The 24,496-nt window shown below is 33.1% G+C and overlaps 1 protein-coding gene across 1 annotated transcript; it reads left to right on the top strand.

Annotated features, from left to right (window-relative positions):
* The first annotated feature begins 21,363 nt into the window (after positions 1-21,363).
* On the top strand, positions 21,364-21,963 carry LOC113718318 (WRKY transcription factor 55-like). The gene is made up of 2 exons (XM_027243230.1): positions 21,364-21,616; positions 21,749-21,963. Exons 1-2 carry the CDS (start codon positions 21,364-21,366, stop codon positions 21,961-21,963), a joined length of 468 nt encoding a protein of 155 aa, XP_027099031.1.
* The last annotated feature ends 2,533 nt before the right edge of the window (positions 21,964-24,496 follow it).

Genomic DNA, 24,496 nt, shown 5'->3' with positions numbered 1-24,496 from the left:
AATCCTTGCACTAAGCAAGACTAAAAGAAGACACAATTCTACGTAAGGGCGGCAATTTCAGACATGATGATGAGCGCAGGGTATGCTTACAAAATTAAGTTCAATTCACAATCAAATTTTACATTTATAAATTCTTAAATACCCCACAGACGATTTTCTATAAGTGTACTGGTCCTGATTAAATACAGGGTATTAAGGATCAAACCCACAAAAAATAATAGACAACTATTAGCATTACTAAAGTTCCTCTGTTATTTAGACGATTCACAAATTGAAGAAAATAAAACTAAGCTAAAATTTGCAAGAAAATAGCAAATGAAAACTCCATAGATCATGGTATCCCTAATTACCCATGAAAGTACAGTTGTTGCATCATTGCTACTATTTTGGTTAGTTATGGCGAATTTTTCTTATTTATGTAAAACCTATTCTCGTTGTAAATCAACTATACCCTAACTAATCTATACCTACTCTCATGGTTATAAAATTAGCTCCAAGCTCATTACCTCTTTGAAATTGCATGGAACAAAGCCACAAAAGTCACAAAGGCGTACCTCTATTTTTGTAAGTGTACTCCTTAAATTTAGCACTTCATTGAATTAGTATTAAATTCTAATTCTCATTGCAAATCTAATACTTTAAGATTATCACAATCAATAGCTGGATAATCATGATTGATACGTAAAAATGCTAAATAACTTGTTCAAAATAATAGCATCAAATAGCCAAAATCAATACAATACAATTATAGAAAGTTCAACCAAAACCCAAGGCATAAACTTTAGAAAGACATAATAAACATAAAATCCAAAACTTGTATATTAACCAAATATAAGAATCCAATACAAAAGATAAAGAGTTGGAAAAGAGAGAACTCTTGTCACATAAACTTCATCCCCTCTTTCATCTCCATTTTCATCCTAATCTAGCCAATGTATAAGAGTTGACGACAATTGAGACACTATACTATCTAAACTATACTATACTAATGTAAAACTAAGAAAATATAAGAGCTACATTTTTGTAATGTGTTCTTGCACTCTCCCAGTTCTCCCTAAATAAGAAGGCACACGCTTGTATTCATAGAGAAATCTTTATCCCTCTTTTTGTCTTCAAGTGTGCACATTGATTTCAAATATCAATTTTTGTGACTTCAAAGCTAAAACACATAATTATTGAAGAAATAAGGTTAAGAATTACTACTAGAATCTCCACTTTATAGCTACAAATTTTCTATAAGATGTCCCTCAAATGGTGTGAAATAATGAATTTGAAATCAAGTTGCAAAAGTTGTAACCACAATGTTTGACCAGAATCCCTCCGGCAATTTTTTCAGAATTCCAGCCGGATTCTTGGAGAGATTGCTCCTCTATTTCACCAAAAATTTCTACGTCAAATCCCTCCAACAATCCCTACAAGGATTTTTTTTGACAAGTTTCATCATTTTCTTTCCATCATCGCAAACTTTAGGAGTTCAATTAAAATAATACAAATTTATTTCTTATCCAAAATGAAGTCTATTTCCAATTCCTACAAAAAAAATAACCAAAAATATGTGAGTAAAAGGGACAAAAATCTCATTTAAGCACTAAGTAGCATTTAGAATCAATTCTAGCAAAAATGGACCTCTTTGGCTTATGACATTGCAAAAGTGACTAAAAATAACATCAAATGTCATCCAAATAAAGCACAAAATATTCACTTATAACTCTCCGCACTTGAATAATTGTTTCCCCTTAAGCAATCCACATATTATCACTAATAATGACTAATGTGCTGAAACACTATATGCACTTTTTCAAATTCAATTCCTCATAATTCAAAACTAATCATTAGACAATCATTCAATTTACACTAAATACTCATAATATCAGGTAAAGGAGAGACTATTATAACATAATTAAAACAAGTTTTACTTAATCTCTCACCCTAATCTAATTTTTCAAGCAAGCAAATCATATAGTCCAAAAATTAGCTATGACTCTCCTACAATCATTTTTTCCCTCAAATTTCACATTTAAGAGGGACTTATTCATTCTAATTTTTACTCAAATAGTGGAAATTTCTTTTAATGTGAAGATCAATATTTTTAGGTGAAAATACCTAGTTACTCAACACTTTACTTATTCAAGTTGCTATACATACTTTTAATTCAAGTACCTTTTATTATGACTGTCGACGTTTGTAGATGCCAACCCCTGGTTACCCGATATAAGAATCATTGGAGTAAAACCAAAACCTCATACTCTTTCTCTTTTTTTTTTCTTTCCTCTTCTTTTATTTTGAAATACAATAAATAAACCATCCTTCTTAACAAATATTAACTATATCAATCATTCATTTGTAAAATTAAGTAAAGAGGAGAAATCTCATTAGACATGTAAAATATAAGCATAACTCTCCTCATTTTACAAGATATACTTTACAAAATGCAAAAATTCTAATTGCATAATAACCATTTTCAAGTCAAATGAGAACGATTTTAAAAAAAATATATATAAAGTTGTAGGAGCATCAGAATGTTTAAAGTTGGAACAAATTGGTCCTTTTAAAACAAAATTAAATAAATGTCAAAACTTTTTTGCCATAGTGAAATTTTGAAAAAGATTTTGAAAAAATTTTGACAGAGTTTTCTCTTGTAATTGGATGAAACTTCCTACCAGTAATCCAATTTTTCAAGAAAATTTCTATATGGCAATTTTTTCAAGTACAATTCTAACATTTCTAATGCATTTAAATCCACAAAACATCATCACATGATACAAAATAGCAAGTCCAAGTATTTTCCTTCCCCACACTTAAACTTCATATTGTCATCAATGTGAGAAAAGGAAAATAAAAAAAAGTGTAATAGATAATACTCCTATAGCAACTTGTGCAATCCAAATCTAGTGCCATATGATGAATTCTCAACCTTATTTGAGAGTATACTCAAAGGAGAATTCAATTAATGCATCACTTCAAATGATAAAGCCAAAATAAAAAACACTACAAATGGCAACTAAAAATAGATTCATGCAACCATCAAAAAGTAAACTTGCAAGTCAAGAAAAATTGGGAAAATAGGTTAAATAAGTGGAACCAACAAAATGTTCAACGATGATAAAAACATGAAACTAGCTAACTTCATATAGCAAGTATTTGCATAAATATCATGACAAAATATAAGCTAATTTCACAAAATATGCCAATAATCATGAACAAAGTGAGTTCTATTAATATATTTTGTTCTTAAGATACAATTTACCAAAATTCCCTACAAATACAAAAGTAATCCCAAAATAGAAGCAAACGCACCAAATCAAAATATAAATGGAATTTTTTTATTATTTATGAAGTGCTAATAACCATTGAACCATAAATAGCACAAGTGCATTCATCAATTTTGCCAATTGAAGTTCATTTTTCAGTTAACCTTAACTTCTACAATTATCTAATAATTCAACGAATGCATATTCTCATACATATTCTCATAATTCAATGAATGCATATTCTCAAATGAATATCATAAAACTCCCACAAAACTAACTAAAATGCTACATTGGCCATTTAATATTCAAAAATTTTCACCAAGCCAAATTAAGCATTAAATTAGCTAAAATTCACCAAATTAATCAAATATTCATAAATTCATGATTCATTCAACATCAATAATCATTAACAACATGAACAAGTGTAGTAAAAGTCACAAAACTTCACAAAGATGAGAAATTCAAAATTGCCAAAAATATGAAAAATATTCACAAATGGCAATAATTAAAAGACAAAGTTTAATGAAAATTTGGTACTTCAAACTTGTTGGGTGCTGATTAGAGATGCACATGGTGTGTAAAACCTCCAGGAAACTCAATTCAATTTGGCCTCAATAGAGCAATTCAAGAATGTGAAACGCTAGCTCTTATGAAGTTTTAATCCAAATTTGGAGTTATTTTTGAAAGATTTTTAACCAAGAAAACTACTCTAGAGGGTATTGGAAATGATTTAGTGAAGTTTGTTTGAGGATTAAATGGTGAAAAGTGGAGTGTTGTAAGTAGTGTTTGTTTTTGGTGTGAGTGTGTGCAAGGTTTCAAAGGAGGAGGAAGAAATTAGGAAATCTATTCGTGAATTCCCTTCAAAAACAAACTTCCAGCCAAATCCGATTGCAGATTGCTGGTAGGATTTCGGTAACAACTAGAATAAAATTTTTTCTTGCCTTGTATTTTCGGCCTTGAATCCCATTGAAAATTGGCTAGATTTATTGCAAAAGACTGTAATTTTCTACAATTTACCTATTTTAAGTGACTCATAAATATTATTTTGAATGTGTGTCACTTGAGTTCACACTAAATAAGATACCACGAGGATTTCTTGGGCAATAACCCGATCAAAACAATTAGGTGTCACATTAGCTAACTTTTCAATAATAACTCACAAGGTTTTCTACATTCATCAGCTATTCTTTCAATAGCTAATTCCCATATGGTCTAGATTTGTATTGAAAAAATTTGGATTTGTAATCATAAAAATATGAAGAATCACCTATAATTATATTGATTATCCCAACCGTAAGTATAAGAATTACTCCATTTAGAACCATATTGATCAAAACAAAAATTACAATGCTCAAATTCATCATAATAATTCATATTTTGTACTTACATACAAGTATAAGTAGCATGATAACTTCTACATAAGTTATAAATTACATTATTAGAATTAAAAACATTAACATTCTTCTTTTGTTCAAGTATTTGCATAATGGTGTCCAATTGAGTTTTTAACATTATATAATCAAATTTAGCCTTTAAACTCCTTAACCTATCTTCAAAAGACATATTCGTGATACTTTCTCTGTTCCCTCTATTCATGGAGCTTCGCATATGATAAGAGTCTATAGCCGAACTTCCATTTCTCATGTGTTATCCACCCATGTTTACTACTCTTCTTGAATATCTAGACATGCCTTCAAAGAAACTCAAAAATAAGTTTAGTCAAGAAGAATATGTGATTCAACATATAGGAAAACACACAAACAAAGACGCTACAAAACTACAAGAGAAGTAGACACAACAAACACAAGAAAACAAATAAAACATCTAAACTAATAAAGTTGTTCTTCACACAGATATTGTCACAAATCTTCCTCGATAATAGCACCATAAACTTGACGAGTGCAGGGCACACATATAAAATTAAGTTCAATTCATAGTCAAGTTTTACATTTATACATTCCTAAATGCCTCATACGTAATTTTTCGCAAGTATACAGGTTGTGATTAAGTATTGGGTATTAAAAATAAAACCCACAGGGAAGAATGGACAACTATCGGCACTACTAAAACTCCTCTATTATTTAGATCATCAACAAATTAAAGAAAATAAAACTAAGCTAAAATTTGTAAAAAAATAGCAAATGAAAGCTCCCTAGATCATGGTATCCCAAACTACTCAAGCAAGTGCAATTTTTGGATTATGGAGCACTACTACCTTGGCTAGTTTTGGCGTAGTTCCTTATATTTCTGAAACCTACTCTTGTAATGAATCAACTATATCTATAACTAGTCCATACCTACTCTTGCGGTTATGAAATTAGCTGCAAGTTTATTACCTCTATGAAATTACATGGAACAAAGTCACAAATGCCACGAAGGTGTACCTCTACTCTTGCAAGTGTACTCCTTAGATTTAGTAATTTCTTGAACTAGTATTAAATTCTAATTCTCATTACAAATCTAACACCTTAAAATTGTCATAATTAATGGCCAGTTAATAGCAATTGGATACACAAAAATGCTAAATAACTTGTTCAAAATAATAGTATCAAATAACCAAGAAATCAATACAATACAATCATAGAAGGTACAACCAAAATCCAAAAAATAAATTTTAGAAAGACATAATAAACATAAAATCCAAAACTTACATATTAACTACACATAAGAATCTAATACAATAGATAAAGAGTCGGAGAAGAGAGAATTTTTATGACATGAGTTTCATCCCCTTATCGTTCATCTCCATCTTCATCCTAGTCGAACCAATATATAACAGTTGATGACACACTATACTACCTAAACTATACCCTTACTAATGTAAAGTTAAGAAAATATAAGAGTTACATTTTTGTAGTGTGTTTCTGCACTCTCCAATCTCTTCCTAAGTAAGAAAACACAAGCTCCTATCCATAGAGAAATGTTCATCACTCTTTTTGTCTTAAGTGTGAACATTGTTTTCGAATGTCAATTTTTGTGGCTTCAAAGCTAAAGCACATAATTATTGAAGAAATAAGGACAATAATTATTGTTAAAATCTCCATTTTATAGCTACAAATCTTTTATAAAATATCCCTCAAATGGTGTGAAATTGAAGAGGTTCTACCATGCACCAAATTTTAATAAAACCTAAATATCCTATTTTCTACAAGTATACAGATCGTTTATCGAGTATAGGGATATTAGGTGCCAATCCCACAGAAAATATCATCAATTACTGATGATTTTCGAACTCTTTTATTATTTAGACTATCATAAATGCAAGAGATTATTATCTTGGCTAGTTATAATGTAATTTTCTAATATATGTGAAACATACTCTCGTAGTGAATGAACTATACTTTGTAGTTAAACCATACTTATTATCATGGTTAAAAAATTAGTTACAAGGTTATTTCTTTTATGAAGTTACATGGGACATACCACTAAAGCCACAAAGGTACACCTCTACTTTTATGAGTGTATTCCCTAGATTTAGCACTTTCTTGAACCAATGTCAAATCCCAATTTTTATTATACACTTAACACCTTAAGATTATCACAATTAATGACCAGTTAATCATGATTAGATAAGCAAAAGCACTAAATAACTTACTCAAAATAATATCATCAAATAACCGATTAAACTTCACTCACAAGATATAGAAAGTTCATCCATAACTCTAGGCATGAATTTTAGCAAAACATGAAGAGAATGAAAGGAAAGGCCATACTTGTATTATAACTAAATATGAACTTAAATACAAAAGAGAAAGTGATAGGAGAGAAATCACTGTTATCACATGAGTTCCAAACTCTCCATCTTACTCCTTAATTCTTCATCCAAATCTAACTACAAGTACAAGATGGATAAACTACATTAACTATATTATACTAATGAACTAAGAAAAATTAGAGAAAACTACACTTTGGTAGTGTCTTTAGTCTCCCAAAGTTATCAAACAAATTCAACAAAGACCCTATTTATAGAGAATTAAAGCTCCAAGCAATCTTGTTTCAAGTTGTGCAAATTGTGTCTTGAGATTCCCAAAAGTTATTCCTCCAAATTTCTAAGATGCTTTTTGCACTTTTCAGTTCAAATTTGTTCAGAAAATTGGTCTAAAAGTAGTAGGAAAGAGCTGAAGTTGAATCACAACTGGTTACAACTGCAAAGCAGCCAAAATATGAATACACGCTCTCAAAACATGGGTTAAGGTCACGTATTGTTCTCAAAACATGGGTTAAGAGTCAACTAGCCGTTAGTGCTGTCGGACGTCCGATATTCAGTTTTTATGCGTCCGAACGAGGTCAATGAATTAGAGAAATCTTCTTGAACCTCATAGGACGTCCGATCCCCTATCACCATGCGTCCGAGGGTAAGATGCAGATTTGGAGGTTCCTTTTCAATTCCTTCGGACGGCCGATGCGTCCAATGTGTTGTGTCCGAAGTGCAGCAACGCTTGTCGGACGTCCGATGCTCAAGTGTTGAGCGTCCGATCGTGATCAGTAATCGTAGAAACCCTGGCTTGTCTTCTTCGGACGTCCGAGTTTGAGTTCTTCATACGTCCGAAGTTACTCAATGGATGTCGGACGTCCGATACTCTCCTTTTGTGCGTTCGACATCTTCCTCAACACTTTTCACCTTTTTTTATCTTCTTTTTGTTCCAAGTCCACAGACCTGTTTAGTGTCATTTCTGAAAAGGGTCTCTACAAAAAGTATTAGTAACAACCGTTTGTTTTGTAATCATCAAAAGATATGAATTGAGATAAACACTTGCCAACTTGCTTGGCTTTTTATTTCTTCTCCATTCTTGATGGGACATAAAGGGATGAAGTGCAGTTGTATTGAGGGGTTCTAGAATCTTCTCTTATTGACCTTTTGGCTCCAAAAAGCAAGACTAAGAATATATAGTACTTAGTTCTTCTAGTTTTAAGAAGCTTTAGTTTTAGTTAGTTTGAGATAAAAGAAGAACAGCCAAAGCGTTGTGTCTTGCCAATCCCTTATCAAATGTAGTTCTCTTCATTTCTTCTTGTTTTAGTGTAAAATAGTACAGTATATTCTAGTTTGTGTTTATCCATTCTCATATTAGTTCAACAAGAAGACCAAAGGAGATGAAGAAGGAGACGCTCAAAAGACTCTAGTGATAAGGGTTTTCTTCTATCCACCTCTTGATCTTTGTATTGACTTCTAAGTTTTGTTAATACAAGGATTGGATCTTATGTTTGTTATGTTACTTTAAAATTTATGCCTTGGATTTTGGTTGAACCATCCATGAATGATTGATGCTATTATCTTGATTGAGTTATTTGGAACTTTTGTTTTTATAATCATGATTAATTGGCCATTGATTGTGATCATTTCAAGGTGTTAGATTTCTAATAAGAATTGAAATTTGACACCAGTTCATGAAAGTGTTAAACCTAGATTGTACATTCATGAAAGTAGAGATACACTTTTGTGCCTTTGTTACATATAAGAGTAAATGAGTTTATGGTTGATTTCATATTCCTAAAAGTAGGTATGAATTAACTATAAGTATAGTCGGTACACTAATGAAAGTGGATATTATGAACATTAGGAAATTACACCATTACTTAGTCAAGGTTTTGGTATTCATTTAATTAAGGAGTTGTACTAGCATGAGTAGATAAAGATTCCAAAACTTGGAGAGTTTTCATTTGAATTTCTCTACCTTTTTGCAGCTTAGATTATTTTTCTTAATTTTTTGAGATTCTAGATAATAAAGAAGTTTTAGTAGTGTTAGCATTTGACTGTCTTCCCTATGGGTTTGACTTTTAATACCCTATGCTTGCTCATGACTCGTATACTTGTGAAAAATAGCGCGTGGAGTATTTGAAAATTTATAAATATAAAATTTGACTCTGGATTGAATTTATTATTATGTGCATACCCCTAACTTAAGTTATCAGTGCCATTGTTGGGGATGATTTGTAACAATATTGGTATGAAGAGTGACTTTATTAGTTTAGATATTTTACTCACTTTTCTTGTGAATTTGTTGAGTCTAGTTTCTTGTGTGTTTGTTGGGTCTAGTTTCTTGTGTGTGCGTGTGTTGAGTTTTATGGATCTTGTGAGATATTGTCTATTGTTTTTGAGTTTAGATTGTGTATGTGTCGATTTACCTATTCTTGTTGACTACATTTGCTTTTGAGTGTTTGAAAGCATTTTTAGGTAATAAGAAGGATAGATCAATTGGGCAATCAATGCTTGAGAGAAGCAAGCTCAACAACCATTCCTCCGTGCTTTCAAAGCATCAACAATAGAGAAAAGTGATGAGTGCAAGGTGTACATACAACAATTAGCACATTCACTATCAAATTTTACATTTATAAAGTCCTAAATACCCCACACATAATTTTTTTTCGCAAGTATACGAGTCGAAATTGAGTATAGGGTATTAAGGGTCAAACCCACAGAGAAGATTGTTAGTTATCGATGTTTTTCGAATTTTTTTATTATTTAGACTATCACAAATGCAAAATATTAAATCTATGCTACAAACATGGAATAAAAGTAATAAAAATAACAATAAAAACCTCCTAGAGGTATGGAATTCCTTACTACTTTTGCAAATGAAATTATCAGTTAATTGAATGTTATTATTTTGGCTAGTTAAGGCGTAATTTCCTAATGCATGTGAAACCTACTCTCGTAGTGAATCAACTATACTTGTAACTAACCTACACCCACTCTCGTGGTTATGAAATTAACTATAAGTTTATTTCTTTTACAAATTACATGAAACAAGTCACTAAAATCATATAGGTGCACCTCTATTCTCGTGAGTGTACTCCCTAGGTTTATCACTTCCTTGAACTAGTATTAAATTTCAATTTTCATTACAAACTTAACACCTTAAGATTATCACAATTAATGGTTAGTTAATCATGATTAGATAAATAAAAGTGATAAATAACTTACTCAAAATAATATCATCAAATAACCAAGTAAACATGACTAATAAGATATAGAAAATTCATCCGTAACTCAAGGTATAAGCTTTAGCTAAACATGAAAAACAAGATCCAAACTTGTATTATAGTTAAACATGAATTCAAATACAAAACAAAAAGTGATAGGAGAGAAGTCACCCTTGTCACATGAGATCCAACTCTCAATCTTTACTCTTCAAATCTTCATCCAAATCTAACTACAAATACAAGAAAGATGAACTATACTATATTAATGAACTAAGAAAAACTAGTGAAGACTACATTTTTGTGGAGTTTCTCAGGCCTTCTAAAGTTGTGAAATTGTTCTCCAAAGGCCTCTACTTATAGGGAATTCAAGAGCCAAATGAGTTGTTTCTAGTTGGCACTTTTTACTCTTGAAACTCCCAAAAGTTGTTTCTACAAATTTCACACTCTTCTTGATCAGATACAGCCGAAATTACTTGCTGGAATTGAGTTGGAAAGTTGTGCGAATAGGGCACAAGTTGCAGAGCAAGTTGCAACTGAAAATGATGAATACGTGACCTCCAAAACGTGACATGAGTTTGCATATTGTACCCACATATTGCTCTTTTGTAGGTTTGCTCATTCTAGGCAGATTTCATCATTGCTCTGTTTTTGCACCAAAATCTCTTGATATTTTCTTGATGATGAAAGCTGACCCAACTCTTGTATAAAATCTGAAATTGTAACTCTTTGAGTTAGCTTTCCAATGCATCAAGAATCATCCAATTTGGTACTCTTTAGACTAAGATATGGCCAACATACCCTCAAATGGTCAGAACCTTGTTTCAGCTTTCGAGAATGAAAATGCACTTCTATATTTTGACATTTTGACAAGGAAAATGACTGAACTGGATTTCAACATCTGCATACCAAATATAAATCTATCTCTTAGATTCAAAATGATATAAGAATCACCTCAATCCAATACTTGTAACTTAAGATATAGCCAAAATACCACAAGGTGTCAAAGTTGTAAAACTTACATTTCATCCGTTGAACATTTTCCACTTCATGTCTTCTTTAAATTACTTCAAATCATCAATAATCATCCAATTATCTTCTCAACACTCTAATTGATGATTGAATAATTAAACCTCAAAAAATATGAAGTTTTCACCATTAAAATCCATAGTTTGCAATTTTTACCACTTCAATCATAAAATGCATATTTTCACTAGAATTCTAACTAATTAGTTATAAAACTAAATAAAATACACCAAAACTGACAAATAAAACACATTTAAAACATATCAAATACACATTTATCAAACTTCCCCGCACTTGAACCATTGCTTGTCCTCAAGTAATAAGAAATACAAACCAACAATAATCCAAAATTTTGAAAATAAACACGTGCACAATTCAACTTCATTTTCTCAAAACAAGGTAAATAACTATTATGCAATTATTCAATTAAACTCAAGTACTCATAATATCAAGTAAAGAAGAGCCAATTATACCATAGTTTTAACTAATTTAACTCAATTTCTCATCCTTATCCAATTTCACAAGCAAGTAACTCATATGGTCAATAAAAATGTTAACTAAGCCCATGGTGATCCCTCTTCTTAAGTTCAACAAAGGATTTTATTCATATAACATAGCTAAATATTGCTCAAGTGAAAGTGGTTTTTGATGTGAAGATCGATGTTTTTAAATGAAAATCCCCAGTTACTGAACACTTCACATTCTCAAGTTGCTTTGTATGCTCTTAATTCAAGTGACATTTTACACGAAAGTCGACATTTGTAGACGAAGACTCCTGGTTACTAAGTACAAGAACCATTGAAATAAAACAACTTTTATTCTCTTTTTATCTTCTTTTTCTTTTCTACTTCTTTTTTTTCTTTTTTTTATTCTTTTCAAAGTAAAGATAATAATCATTCACTCAAAATAATAATCATGAGAAAAGAGAAGAAATGATAAAATTAGCTCATCCACAGTTAAATTTTACAATTATAAAGTGCTAAATACCCCAACAATGATTTTTTGTAAGTATACGAGTCATAATTGAGTATAGGGTATTAAGGGTCGAACCCACAAAGAAGATTGTCAATTATCGATATTTTTTGAACTTCTTTACTATTTAGATTATCACAAATACAAAATATTAAATCTATACTACAAACATAGAATGAAAGTAATAAAAATAACAATAAAAAGTTCCTAGAGGTATGGAATTCCTTACTACTCTTGCAAATGAAATTATTAGTTAAGTGAATGTTATTATCTTGGCTAGTTATGGTGCAATTCCTTAATGTATGTGAAACCTATTCTCGTAGTGAATCAACTATACTTGCAACTAAACCATACCTATTTTTGTGGTTATGAAATTAACTACAAATTCATTTTTTCTATAAAATTACATGAAACAAGTTACTAAAGCCACATAGGTGCATCTCTACTCTCGTGAGTTTACTCGCTAGATTTACCATTTCCTTGAACTAGTGTTAACTTTTAATTCTCATTACAAACTTAACATCTTAAGATTATCACAATTAATGGCTGGTTAATCATGATTAGAAAAGCAAAAGTGATAAATAACTTGCTCAAAATAATATCATCAATTAACCAAACAAATATAAAAAAACAAGATATAGAAAGTTTGTGACGCCCCCACTTCTCCCAAGGGCGAATCCAAGGGTATCCGCGGAACGCCTGCCCAACTTTCACCAGGACTTGATACAATTTTAATTCAAACTTAGGATAAACAACTAATGAATGATAGTCGAAATAAGAAAAGTCACTTCCTTAAACAAATTTTCAAGTGTCACAACTCAAATTCTCAAAAGTACATCACTTTCCCTAAAATATAGTCTCCCAAAAGTCATCTAATCAATTACATTAAAATTCTAATCAAAAGGGCCGTCAAGTTGACCTCTCCATAATTCCTTCCATTTCGGCTCCTGTTAAGGAAAACAAAACTAATGGGATGAGCTGACACTCAGTGAGGCCAAGAAAATCATGCAAGCACGTAATTCAAGTAGCAATAAAACTTGCACGAGAAATAAAGCTATAACATTTAAGTAATTCGTGAATATTCACAAAACAGCTCATTTCCACTTGCTTTGCCAAAATTCAATCTAGTATCTCCTCGTGATGACACTCTGTCACTCGAGTTGGTAATTAAGTCCGTAGAACTTTAATTATTTCATTTATGATTCTGAGTCGACATGAGATGTACCTCCTATCCGAATTGATGTGGTACTTACTATCGTCCAGGGAATTGATAGGTTGCAATTTTATCATTTATTTTATTATTAATGTCCTCTATTACCTAACCCGATGTGAATTAATTATTAGATTCTGCTCACTTTTAGTATTTTGCATTTATTTCAGGGAGTAGAACGAAAATATGATAACAGGTGCCAATTTGTCAGGAAAGGAGCCCAAGTCACAGAGCTTAGCCCAAGGGCATTGTTGGCAAAGGAAAAAAATCTTTTGCCCTTTCTTTTGGCAACGGCTGAACTGAAGAGGGGTTGTTCCTTTCCCTTGGGGAGTCGCCGCACAAGGCAGAAGCAATAGTTAGGAACTAGAATAAGAATTGCAGGGGAGGAGCACTATCTTTTTGGTCTTCTTTAGTTTTTCGTCTTGTAGCGTAGCATGGAGCTTTTGACTTTTCTTTCTTTTTAACTTTTAGTAGTTTCTTGTCTTCCTTCGTATGTCAGACAAGAGTAAAAGTAATCAATCAACTCCTATAGCTTACTTTTCTTATTGATTAGAGCGAATTGAATTTGCCCAATTCATGGATACGAAGGCCGTAACTATTGCCGCAATTTTGCGTGGATTTTGTTCATCAAACATGAGCTAATTTCACCACTCTAGTCAAGAAACAACGGATGCTTTGGGTCGCCTAAAAATTGTGAGATCGATTTAATTTTATCTTTTTCTCTATTTATTGGTATTCGCATATTCCTTGGTTGCAGTGCTTATGATTGTTTAATTAATTGATTGTCTTGGATCCGAATAATTAGTTAATTTGATAATCTATTGTCAATTGGGACGTTGAATCCGTAATTGTTTAATTGTTTTAAAATAGTGGCAACTGGCATGATTAGATTTGTGTCAGGGGGATACGCGGGCTAACCTAAAATAACCCTGGTAGTGCGTTATTTGGTTAGAATAGGGCTCCTCTAATACGTAAGGCAATTGGGGAATTAAATCTTACGGGCGTACCTAAGATTATCTCTCAATTAGGGCAGTGATTAACGGGCGTACCTTAATCATCGACACAGTAAGGAGGGGTTGACTGTCATCGCTTGTTTGACAGTTATAATCTATTTGTTAGTAAATAATTGGAATTGGCTTTGCATCGATGATCAATTAGGTGAACCATTGTTGAAGTTATTTCTTGGCTAGATCCTTAATTATCACTCATTTTATTTTAGTAATTTGTTATTTAATTTTTAGTAGCTTCCTAGATTTTATTTGAATCTCTTTGATTGTCACATTCTGCACAAAAACACCCCCATTGTTACTGTGAATTTGAAAAGAAACAGTTACACCCAATCCCTGTGGATTCGACCCTGCTTACCACTATCTACAGAAATTAACTTTAGTTGAACAGGTTTTTATTATTGCACAGGCTGACAACCTGTCAATTTTTACTTTAGTTGTGGTACTTACTATCGTCCAGGGAATCGATTATATGTTTATGGTTCTGAATTAACATGAGAGGTACCTCCTACCCAAATTGGTGTGGTACTTGCTATCGCTCAGTGGTCGATGAGACATCGCTCCAATCGACTTAGAATGGTTTGTGGTTCTGAGACGACATGAGAGGTACCTCCCATCCAAATTGATGTGGTACTTACTATCTCTCAGAGAACTGATCATTTATTTAGGGTTTTGAGCCGACATAAGAGTTACCTCCCACCTGAATAGGTGTGGTACATGCTATCGCTCAGAAACCTAATTATACGATTATAATTATAATGGTTGATGACATTCAGTCCAATCGACAAATACCGTTATAGGCCGATGAGCGCACTCCAATCGGCAGTCATACAATTCAATTATGGGTCGAGGAGATTCACTCCAACGACATATGCAGCCATAGCATATGATGCACAAGCAATTCAATTACAATTCATTTAAATGAGAACGCGTTTGATAAAGTACACACTTGGCTCAACAGTTATAAACCATCCATTTCATAATGAGCAATTCACATAATTTTCAAATATTCATGCACTTGACACTCATCTAGTCAAAATAAGAGAGTGGTGCACAATCAAGTATTTAAGCATCCGCTATGAGGTCCTCTTGAAGGTCCCCTTGAGTGCCTGAGTAAAAATAATCGGTGATTACACTCTACCACTTAAAAACCCCTAGCTATCGGAGAAGATTGTACCCTTGTACAATACTTAAGAAAATATCGTGAAAAGAGTCTAAATTACTCGTAAATCGAGACTCAAAAGTGGGGTTTAATCAAGCAAGGTAAAACTATTTTCCCTCAAGAAATCAAGTCTAAAACAGTCATTTAATATCGACGGGAAATGGAGAGTTTTTAAAACTCAATCCCCTTCAAGTTCAGAAATTTCAGTTTCGAGGAGCAATTTTTGGAAACTCATAACTTACACTCTGCAGATCCAAAATTGGAAAACTTAGTACCGTTGAAAACTAGTTCCAAAGTACTAAAAATTCCTAGAAAATACTTTTCCATGATTCTAAATGGAAGACACTCAATTTTCGGTTTAAAGTTGTTGACTTACACTTCCAAGACAGATTCGGGGTTGGTTTTTGGCAAATTTTGAAAATTCGGCAAAATTCACAGAATGTGAACTAGCCTTTGAAATTTGAAACTCAATTAGAGTTACAATCAAAGTTTAAAACACAACAAATGAAACAAGAATTGGAGTTTTGAGCGCCAAGATATAGCAGCTCAAAATTGGTTCAAAATGACAACCATTGGGCAATTTTCCAGATTTGAAACACAAACTTTGGGACTTCAGTTGGCATCGAAATGGACTTGGAATGGCACCAAATTTGGTATGATTACACTACCATATAAGGGTTACTCCTCTATCAAATTTCATGTAAAAATTTGTACGGGAAGTCAGTTAACAAGACCACTAAAGTTTCAGGAATTTCCAAGGCAATTCTGCCTTATGCTTCCGTTTTCCCTTTTTTTCGAACCTTTTGCCAATGAAATCATCTCAAACATGGTTCATTTATGAAGAAAAGGTCTAAAAAATATCCAACATACATTTGGTAGGTGATTGACACCAAAAGTTTCAAAATAACAAGTCCCAAGTCGAGGCTAACCAAAATTAGGATTTTTTATCACTGATGCAGTTCTGTAATTTAGCCACAACTCACTCAATTCAACTTGGAATTAAGTATGGTTGATGGCGTTGGAAACTAAATTCATAGAGCTACAATTCATCAGAAGAAACTATTTTGAAATTAAGTCCATAGCTAGCTCAAATTTAAGCAACAAATCCCAACACATCATTGACTCTCTAGCACAGGAGTGAAACAGGATAGGTAAATTTGAAGAACTGGTACGGCTCACTCAAGTCAAATCATAGGATGCATTTTATACCGTTAGAAAACTGGAAGTGTTTAGTTTCAAATGCCAGAAACGGCACTCAATTTTGACATCGGAGCAAGGAGTTATGATCATTCAAGGTTCGCTGCCAGGTAACCCCTGTTACCCGTTTCCAACTTTGAAGGATTTTTGAAAATGCAACTTTTACCTAACCAAATCAAGTGATTTTTGGTGAAAACTTTCCACACAACCTATACAACATATCTATATCAAAATTAAGGCAATTTTATCACAAAAAAATCGCACCAAGTGCTCTGCAAAAACAGGGCAGAATCGGCCCTTCTTAGCTTTCAACTTTCCTTTATTTTCTTTCCACTTTTTCAACTTATATCCACTAGTTTAACACTTAATTTGCATAAACAACATCCAAAATCATCATATTAGTCCAACATGTTCATTGTGGGATTTCATAGAGCTCACTCAAATGATTTCCAACAAAATAAAGATACCCACATGAAGCTACAAGCTTCCAAGTGAAATCTAACTCACTAGAATCAAGTTTCAAAGGTTGGATCATTTACTACCTCTTGGTTGATGAAACTCAGAAATTTTCGGTCACTTTGAGCTCCAAGAAACCGTGGATAAGTTGCTCTCTTCCTAGTCCAAGTGAAGCTCCAAGTTGTTGTGAGTTTGAGTGATAAATTTGGAGTGAAATGGTGCAAAATTTTGGAGTGAAATGAGATGAAATTTTTCCTTCTTCTTCCTTAGCTAGTCTTGGCCACAATGAGAGAAAAGAGAGAGAGAGTGTAGCAGCTGGTAAAGCTTCTTGGAGAAGCTTGGTAGGTGTGGCTTTAATGTGCACAAAAGTCAACTCTCAATAGTGCGCGTACGCTCGCGTTTCATGCCCGTTTCCTCTCGGGTTTGTTTCACTTGTGCACTAAACCTCTAATGCACTTCATTTATCACTATTATTATTCACTCTTAGTAGTCTAAAAATAAATGTCCAAAGTTCCTCAATTAGTCACGCGTGCGAAAACGCGAACTTCCGACTCGCGCGCGATAAAGCGAAATTTCTAAGAAATTCTTGCAACAATAGTATAACTAACTAATACTTGAGTAATTAATCATAAAAATACCTATTTTAAGACTAACGCATGAGTCCTCCAATCTCCAAGGTCACTGTACTTTCAAATCGACTATTGCCTCCAAACGCGATTTCATTAAATCTAGCTAAACGAGTTTCTAAAATTTAAATTTATTAACGGGACATTTTAAAAATATACGCAAGTCATAGTTCCATGTAAATGGTTCCAAAAGGGGTTGAAATAAATTATTTGAAGAAAATGGGTGGATAATTATTTAAATAAGAAAGTAATAGAAGTTTTAATTAAGTAAATTTTGGGTTCTCACAAAGTTCATCCATAACTCTAGGCATAAACTTTAGCAAAACATGAAAACAAACACCAAACTTGTATTATAACTAAATATAAACTCAAATACAAAAGAGAAAGTGATAGGAGAGAATTCACCCTTGTTACATGAGATCTAACTCTCCATCTTTGCTCCTCAATCTTCATCCAAATCTAGCTACAAACACAAGAAGGATAAACTACTTTAACTATACTTTGTTAATGAACTAAGAAAAACTAGTAAAGACAATATTTTTATGGAGTTTCTCTAACCTTCCAAAGTTGTGAAAATGTTTTCCAATGCCTCTATTTATAGAGAATTCAAGGTCCAAATAAGTTGTTTCTAGTTGGCATTTGTTATCTCTTGAAACTTCCAAAAGTTTTTCTATAAGATTCTATACTTGCTTGCTCATTTCCAACCAGAATTCTTGCAGAAAAAGTGGTCAAAAAGCTTGTATGAATAGAGCACAAGCTGCAAAGTAAGTTGTAGCCAAAATTGAAGAATACGTGACCTAGAAAACGTGACCTGAGGTTACATATTGACCCCACATTTTGTCTTTTTACGGGTTTGCTCATTTTTGGTCAGTCTTCATCCTTATTCTATTTTACACCAACTTCAACTAATATTTTCTCGATGATGGATATTGAACTAACTCTTGTACAAAACATGAAATTATAGCTCTTTGAGTTAACTTATGAATGCATCAAGAATCATTCAATTTGGAGTTCTATGAACCGAGGAATGACCAAAATACGCTTGATTGGTCAAAACTCTATTTTAACTTTTGACAACAAAATTACACTTCTGTATTTTGACATTTTGACTAGGAAAATGCATAAACTAGACTTCGAGGTCTTCATAACAAATATAGAGCTATTATTAGCTTTAAAATGGCACAAGAATAATCTCAATCCGATACTTGAAACTCAAGATATAGCCAAAATACTAACTAGTGTCAAAGCTGAAAAACTCCCTTAATTGCATTTCATCTCTTGCATTTCATATTATCTTTAAAACCACTTCAAATCATCAACAATTGTCCAAATATCTTTGCAACTCACTCCATTTGATGATTGAATTATTAAGCCTACAAAAACATGAAATTTTCACCATTAAAATCCATAGAAATACAATATTTGATACTTAAACTACAAAATGTATATTTTCACTGGAAACCTAGTTAATTAGCTATAAAAGTAAATAAAACACACAGAAACTAAGTAATAGAACACACTAAAAACACATAAAAATATGCACTTATCACAAGTTCCCACCTTGTAGTGAATTGGAATTTACGGATGACAGTCAATATCATCACAATTGCTCCTTTGGCGTTTTTGTTGCAAGATTAAAGATATAATGAGTGAATCAAAGTACTTGTTAGGGTTTAAGAAAAAGATGATTTGGGGCAAAAAATAAAGAAGATTTTTAGTTGATTACTATGTTTGTGACCAACAAGACTTTTTTGTTAAGAAAGAAAATTTAAAAAAAGTTTGAGTTATCTGTTTTAATTGGTTTTGAGTAAACTTGTCAACCGATTATTATCGATTTTTTTGAGTTTGGGTTATCAAAAAGCTAGAGGCAATGTGGTATCTATATAAAGAAGGGACAGAGGGGACAAAAACTAATTTAGGGATAGAAGATTTGAAGCAGTTTAAAAGTGCATGTTATAGAAGAAAATACTTGTAAGAGAGAGAGTATGTGTGTTTACACTTATGAGAGAGAGACTGTGTGTGTGTTTGACAGGAGTTTGATCACGTGAGTATGTTTAAAAGTGCATGTTATAGAATAGAATACTTACAGGAGAGAGAGTATGTGTTTTTACATGTGTGAGAGAGAAATTGTGTATGTGTTTGTGTGTATATTTGAAGTACAAGTGTGTGTAAGAGAGAGTGTGTGTGCATGTGTATCCGTGTATGTGTAAAAGTGTTTGGAACTATGTGTGTGTGATAAAGAGAGAGACAGTGTGTGTGTGTGAGAAAATATGTATACATATGTGTGAAAGTGTGTGTGAGATAATTTTTTTGAGTGAATATATTATACTAGTTCAACAATTCAACCAATTACACGATACAACTTTTACTTAAAATTTTGCTTAAAAGTTAAGTGGGTCTAAATATATTAAAGTGTAAGCAAATTATGTCATCAAGCAATGTTAATAGAAAAGAACTTTTTAAAAAATATATTAAAATTTATTTTTTAACGCTCCCAATCCCTTCCCCCTCACGCCTTTTCTATCCCCAATTACTAGGGTCAAAATTAGAAAAGCTCTTAATACATTAATTTTAAGCACTTAATGGGGTTATCAAACACCCCATTTGTCCTTCTATTCTTGCAATTGGAATCACTTAACCCTGCCCCCTAAAATTTTTAGGGTCCACTTGGATGGTATTTTTTAACGTGTTTGTTTAAAAAATTAGGGTAAAATACAAGGAACCCCCTTGTGGTTTCGCGAAAAGATACCTTACCCCATATCGTTTAGAAACCTGCACATAAACACCATAAACTTTATAATTAAATTGGAAATTGACCTATAACCAGATGTGAAACCCAGAGGATCGGGAGAATTGCATGATATCACTAGAGGTGGTCCACACACACCCTTGTTTCCTGCACAATTAAATCCAATATTTCCGTCTTAATTTTCGTATATACAACTGCAAAATTTGTACCAGTGCTCTAGGAAATGCACGCACGCACGCTATGCATATGTACACAGCAACATGGATAGATAGTACATGCGATGAAGCTTGGATCCATTTTGGCTAGACTAGATGGTATCGGACCCTGGAGTTGATTGTTTGACACGTTAAGCACCTTGAGACTTGGCTTGAGATCTGGAATGGGCCCTGTAAATTGGTTGTTCTCCAGCCTCAGTTCTAAAAGCCTAGGGGTGGCTAGCGTTACAGGAATATTGCCCGTAAACCTGTTATTTGCCAGATAAACTTTCTTCAAAGAAGCCATGCCCTTGAAAGCATCCGGGGGGATCTGTCCAGAGAAATGGTTGTTGGACAAGAAGAGCGACTTGAGAGCGCCGAGTTTCTTCCATTCAGGCATCGAACCCTCAAAGCTGTTGTTCATCAAACTGATGGTGCGTAAGGAACGCAAGGGAACCAGCGCATTCACGTCAATCTGTCCGGTAAGCTGAGGTTTTTGAGCTACAGACCCCAAACGACGCCGTTAGAGCATAAGTGACTGAGTTGATGATGAAATTAGCACGCACCATAATACCTTATTAAGACACAAAGAAAGATGAAAATAGGAGGTGCTCAACTAGTCAACACAATTGAATTTGTAAAACTTTTGGATTGTGTCATTTCCAAGAGTTATTTGAGGTGCACCCACCAAAAGCTGTACCAATGTCCAACCAAGAAACAAGTCCAGCGACTGGATGACGATCCAAACATATTCGAAGTAACAAACCGAGGCGACCACACTTGCCATCTATCATCCACGACCCTATCTGTACTGCCACCGCTGCCGGTGGAACGAAGAGAAGCTCATAGTATGATGCAATAAGCCACGACAGCTGCCATCCATCCTCTTCCGAATCCAACCACCTCCATCGCCTTGTCCATGAGCCAATGGCTAACCATTAGTGACTTTGGCCTTGCTGTTGCCGGTGGAGGCGTAGTAGGGTCCACTAGTAGCACCGTCAACATGGGTAGCAGTACGAGTGGTGGCGCAATAGCCGGTCCATCCACCTCCCGCTATGGGAGGGATGTTGACTACCCCGTCGTAGATATGGCGGACGTCATGTTTAACTCCGGTAGCAGTAGTAGCACTAGCATAGACCTCATCTTCTCTTCCATGGATGACAAATGGCCGGATTTAGGAGACAAGAAAAATTAATCATTAACTCATTGAGGAGGAGTAGTGTAGAGAATGAGAGAGAGAGTCAGTTCTTGATTCTCTTTCCCTCTCTATTATAAATGAGGGTATTGTGGGTATTCGACCTGCTGCCAGTAACTCAGCCTGTTCAGAAGGTAATTTCCACTTTAGTTATGAAGTTTAGAGTGTTTATGTGCAGGTTTCTAAACGATAGGGGGGTAAGGTGTCTTTTCGCAAAGCCACAAGGGGGTTTTTTGTATTTTACCCAAAAAATTACTATAATTTATTGTATTTTTTTTAAGAAAAATCTTGGTATTTATCCAAAACACCTAAAAGCAGTATAATTTTTTCAAAAAGAAAAACTTTCTTGCTGCCGTACTACAAAAGAAAAACTTCCTTGCTGCCCTACTACCTGCAGCCTCTGCCATTTGCCATGAACAATCAGCTCCATCATTAATACCCTATTCAATGTATTTTTTATATTTTTATTAAAAATTGTAGGTAGGACTTGAGCCGTGACCGATTCGACAGTCTGTTGAACTAGAACTAGATTTTAGAAATCAAAATCAAAATCATAACCATGACTAAAGGTTCAGGTTTAGATTCACCAAAATTTTGAACTGGAACCCGAATCGCTAGTTTATGACTCACTCAAACCGTCTTAAAAAACATTTGCTATCTAAACATATTAAGTCAATTTAGAGTTTAATATCAATAGTCAACACCAAATGCCAACAATTCTAATTCTAACCTAACAACCCATTGTCCCATTTTATTAGTAAGTCTATACCCCATGACTAAATCAAATTTAAGATCAATATAATCTAATCAACAGTAAGAAATTTTTTTCATAGAATTTGCATCATTTTTTCTTTTTCATTGCACATGATAATACAATAAAGTTCTTTTTTTAATATTCATTGTCATATTTTCTTTAAATCAATTTGATAGCAATAAGTGTTTAAACATAACTAAAAAAAATTGAAAAAACAAGACACTAAACACAAAACAAATGACTAAACAAGACACTAAACACAACAATTAAGAGACTAGACACGACAAAAACAAGAAAAATAAGTAAAAATGTCTAAACTAATAATGTAGTTCTTAGCACTGAAATTGTGCAAATCTTCCCAACAACGGCGCCAAAACTTGATGAGCGTGGGGTATACATATAATAATTAACTCATCCACAATCAAAGTATATATTTATAACATCCTAAATACCCCACACATGATTTTTCACAAGCATACGAGAAATTGAATATAGGGTATTAAAGGTCAAACCCACAGAGAAGATTGTCAATTACCGATGATATTCAACTTTCTTTATTATTTAGACTACCACAAGTGTAAGAAATTAAATCTACACTATAAACATGAGATAAAAGTAACATAAATAACAATAAAAGCTTCTAGAGCTATGTAATTCCATACTACTCTTGCAAATAAAATTACCGGTTAATTGAATGTTATTATCTTGGTTAGTTATGGCGTAATTTCCTAACATATGTTAAATCTACTCGTAGTGAACCAACTATACTTGTAGTTATGCCATATCTACTATCGTGGGTATGAAATTAACTACAAGCTCATTCCATCTATGAAATTACATAAAACAAATCACTAAAGCCACATAGGTGCACCTCTATTCTCATGAGTGTACTCCCTAGGTTTATCACCTCTTTGAACTAGTGTTAAATTTCAATTTTCATTGCAAACTTAACACCTTAATATTATCACAATTAACGGCCAATTAATCATGATTAGATAAGCAAAAGTGATAAATAACTTGCTCAAAATAATATCATCAAATAACCAAGTAAACATCACTAACAAGTTATAGAAAGTTCATCCATAACTCTAGGTATAAACTTTAGCTAAACATGAAGAACAAGATCCAAACTTGTATTATAGCTAAACATGAATTCAAATACAAAATAAAAGTGCTAGGAGAGAAGTCACTCTTGTCACATAAGATCCAACTCTCCATCTTTACTCTTCAAATCTTCATCTAAATCTAACTACAAATACAAGAAGGATGAACTATTATAATTACACTATACTAAAAAACTAAGAAAACTAGTGAAGACTACATTTTTGTGGAGTTTCTCTAACCTTCCGAAATTGTGAAAATGTTTTCCAAAAGCCTATATTTATAGAGAATTCAAGAGTCAAATGAGTTGTTCTAGTTGGCATTTTGACTCTTGAAACTCCCAAAAGTTGTTTCCCCAAGATTCCACACTCTTTTTGACCTGATACAGCCGAAATTACTTGTTGGAATTGAGCTGGAAAGCTGTGTGAACAGAACAAAAGTTGCAGCTCAAAATGATGAATACGCGCCTCGAAAACGCAACCTAGGGTCGCATATTGTACCCACGTATTACTCTTTGCAGGTTTGCTCATTCTGGACAAATTTCATCATTGCTTTGTTTTTGCACTAAAATTTTATGATATTTTCTTCATGATGGAGGCTGAAGCATCTCTTGTGTAAAATAGGAAAGTTGTAATTCTTTGAATTAGCTTTCCAATGCATCAAGAATCATCCAATTTG

Source organism: Coffea arabica, chromosome 11e (assembly GCF_036785885.1).
Source record: "Coffea arabica cultivar ET-39 chromosome 11e, Coffea Arabica ET-39 HiFi, whole genome shotgun sequence".
NCBI lineage: Eukaryota > Viridiplantae > Streptophyta > Magnoliopsida > Gentianales > Rubiaceae > Coffea > Coffea arabica.
The sequence above is the reverse complement of the archived record's forward strand: the minus strand, read 5'-3'. Positions and strand labels throughout refer to the sequence as shown.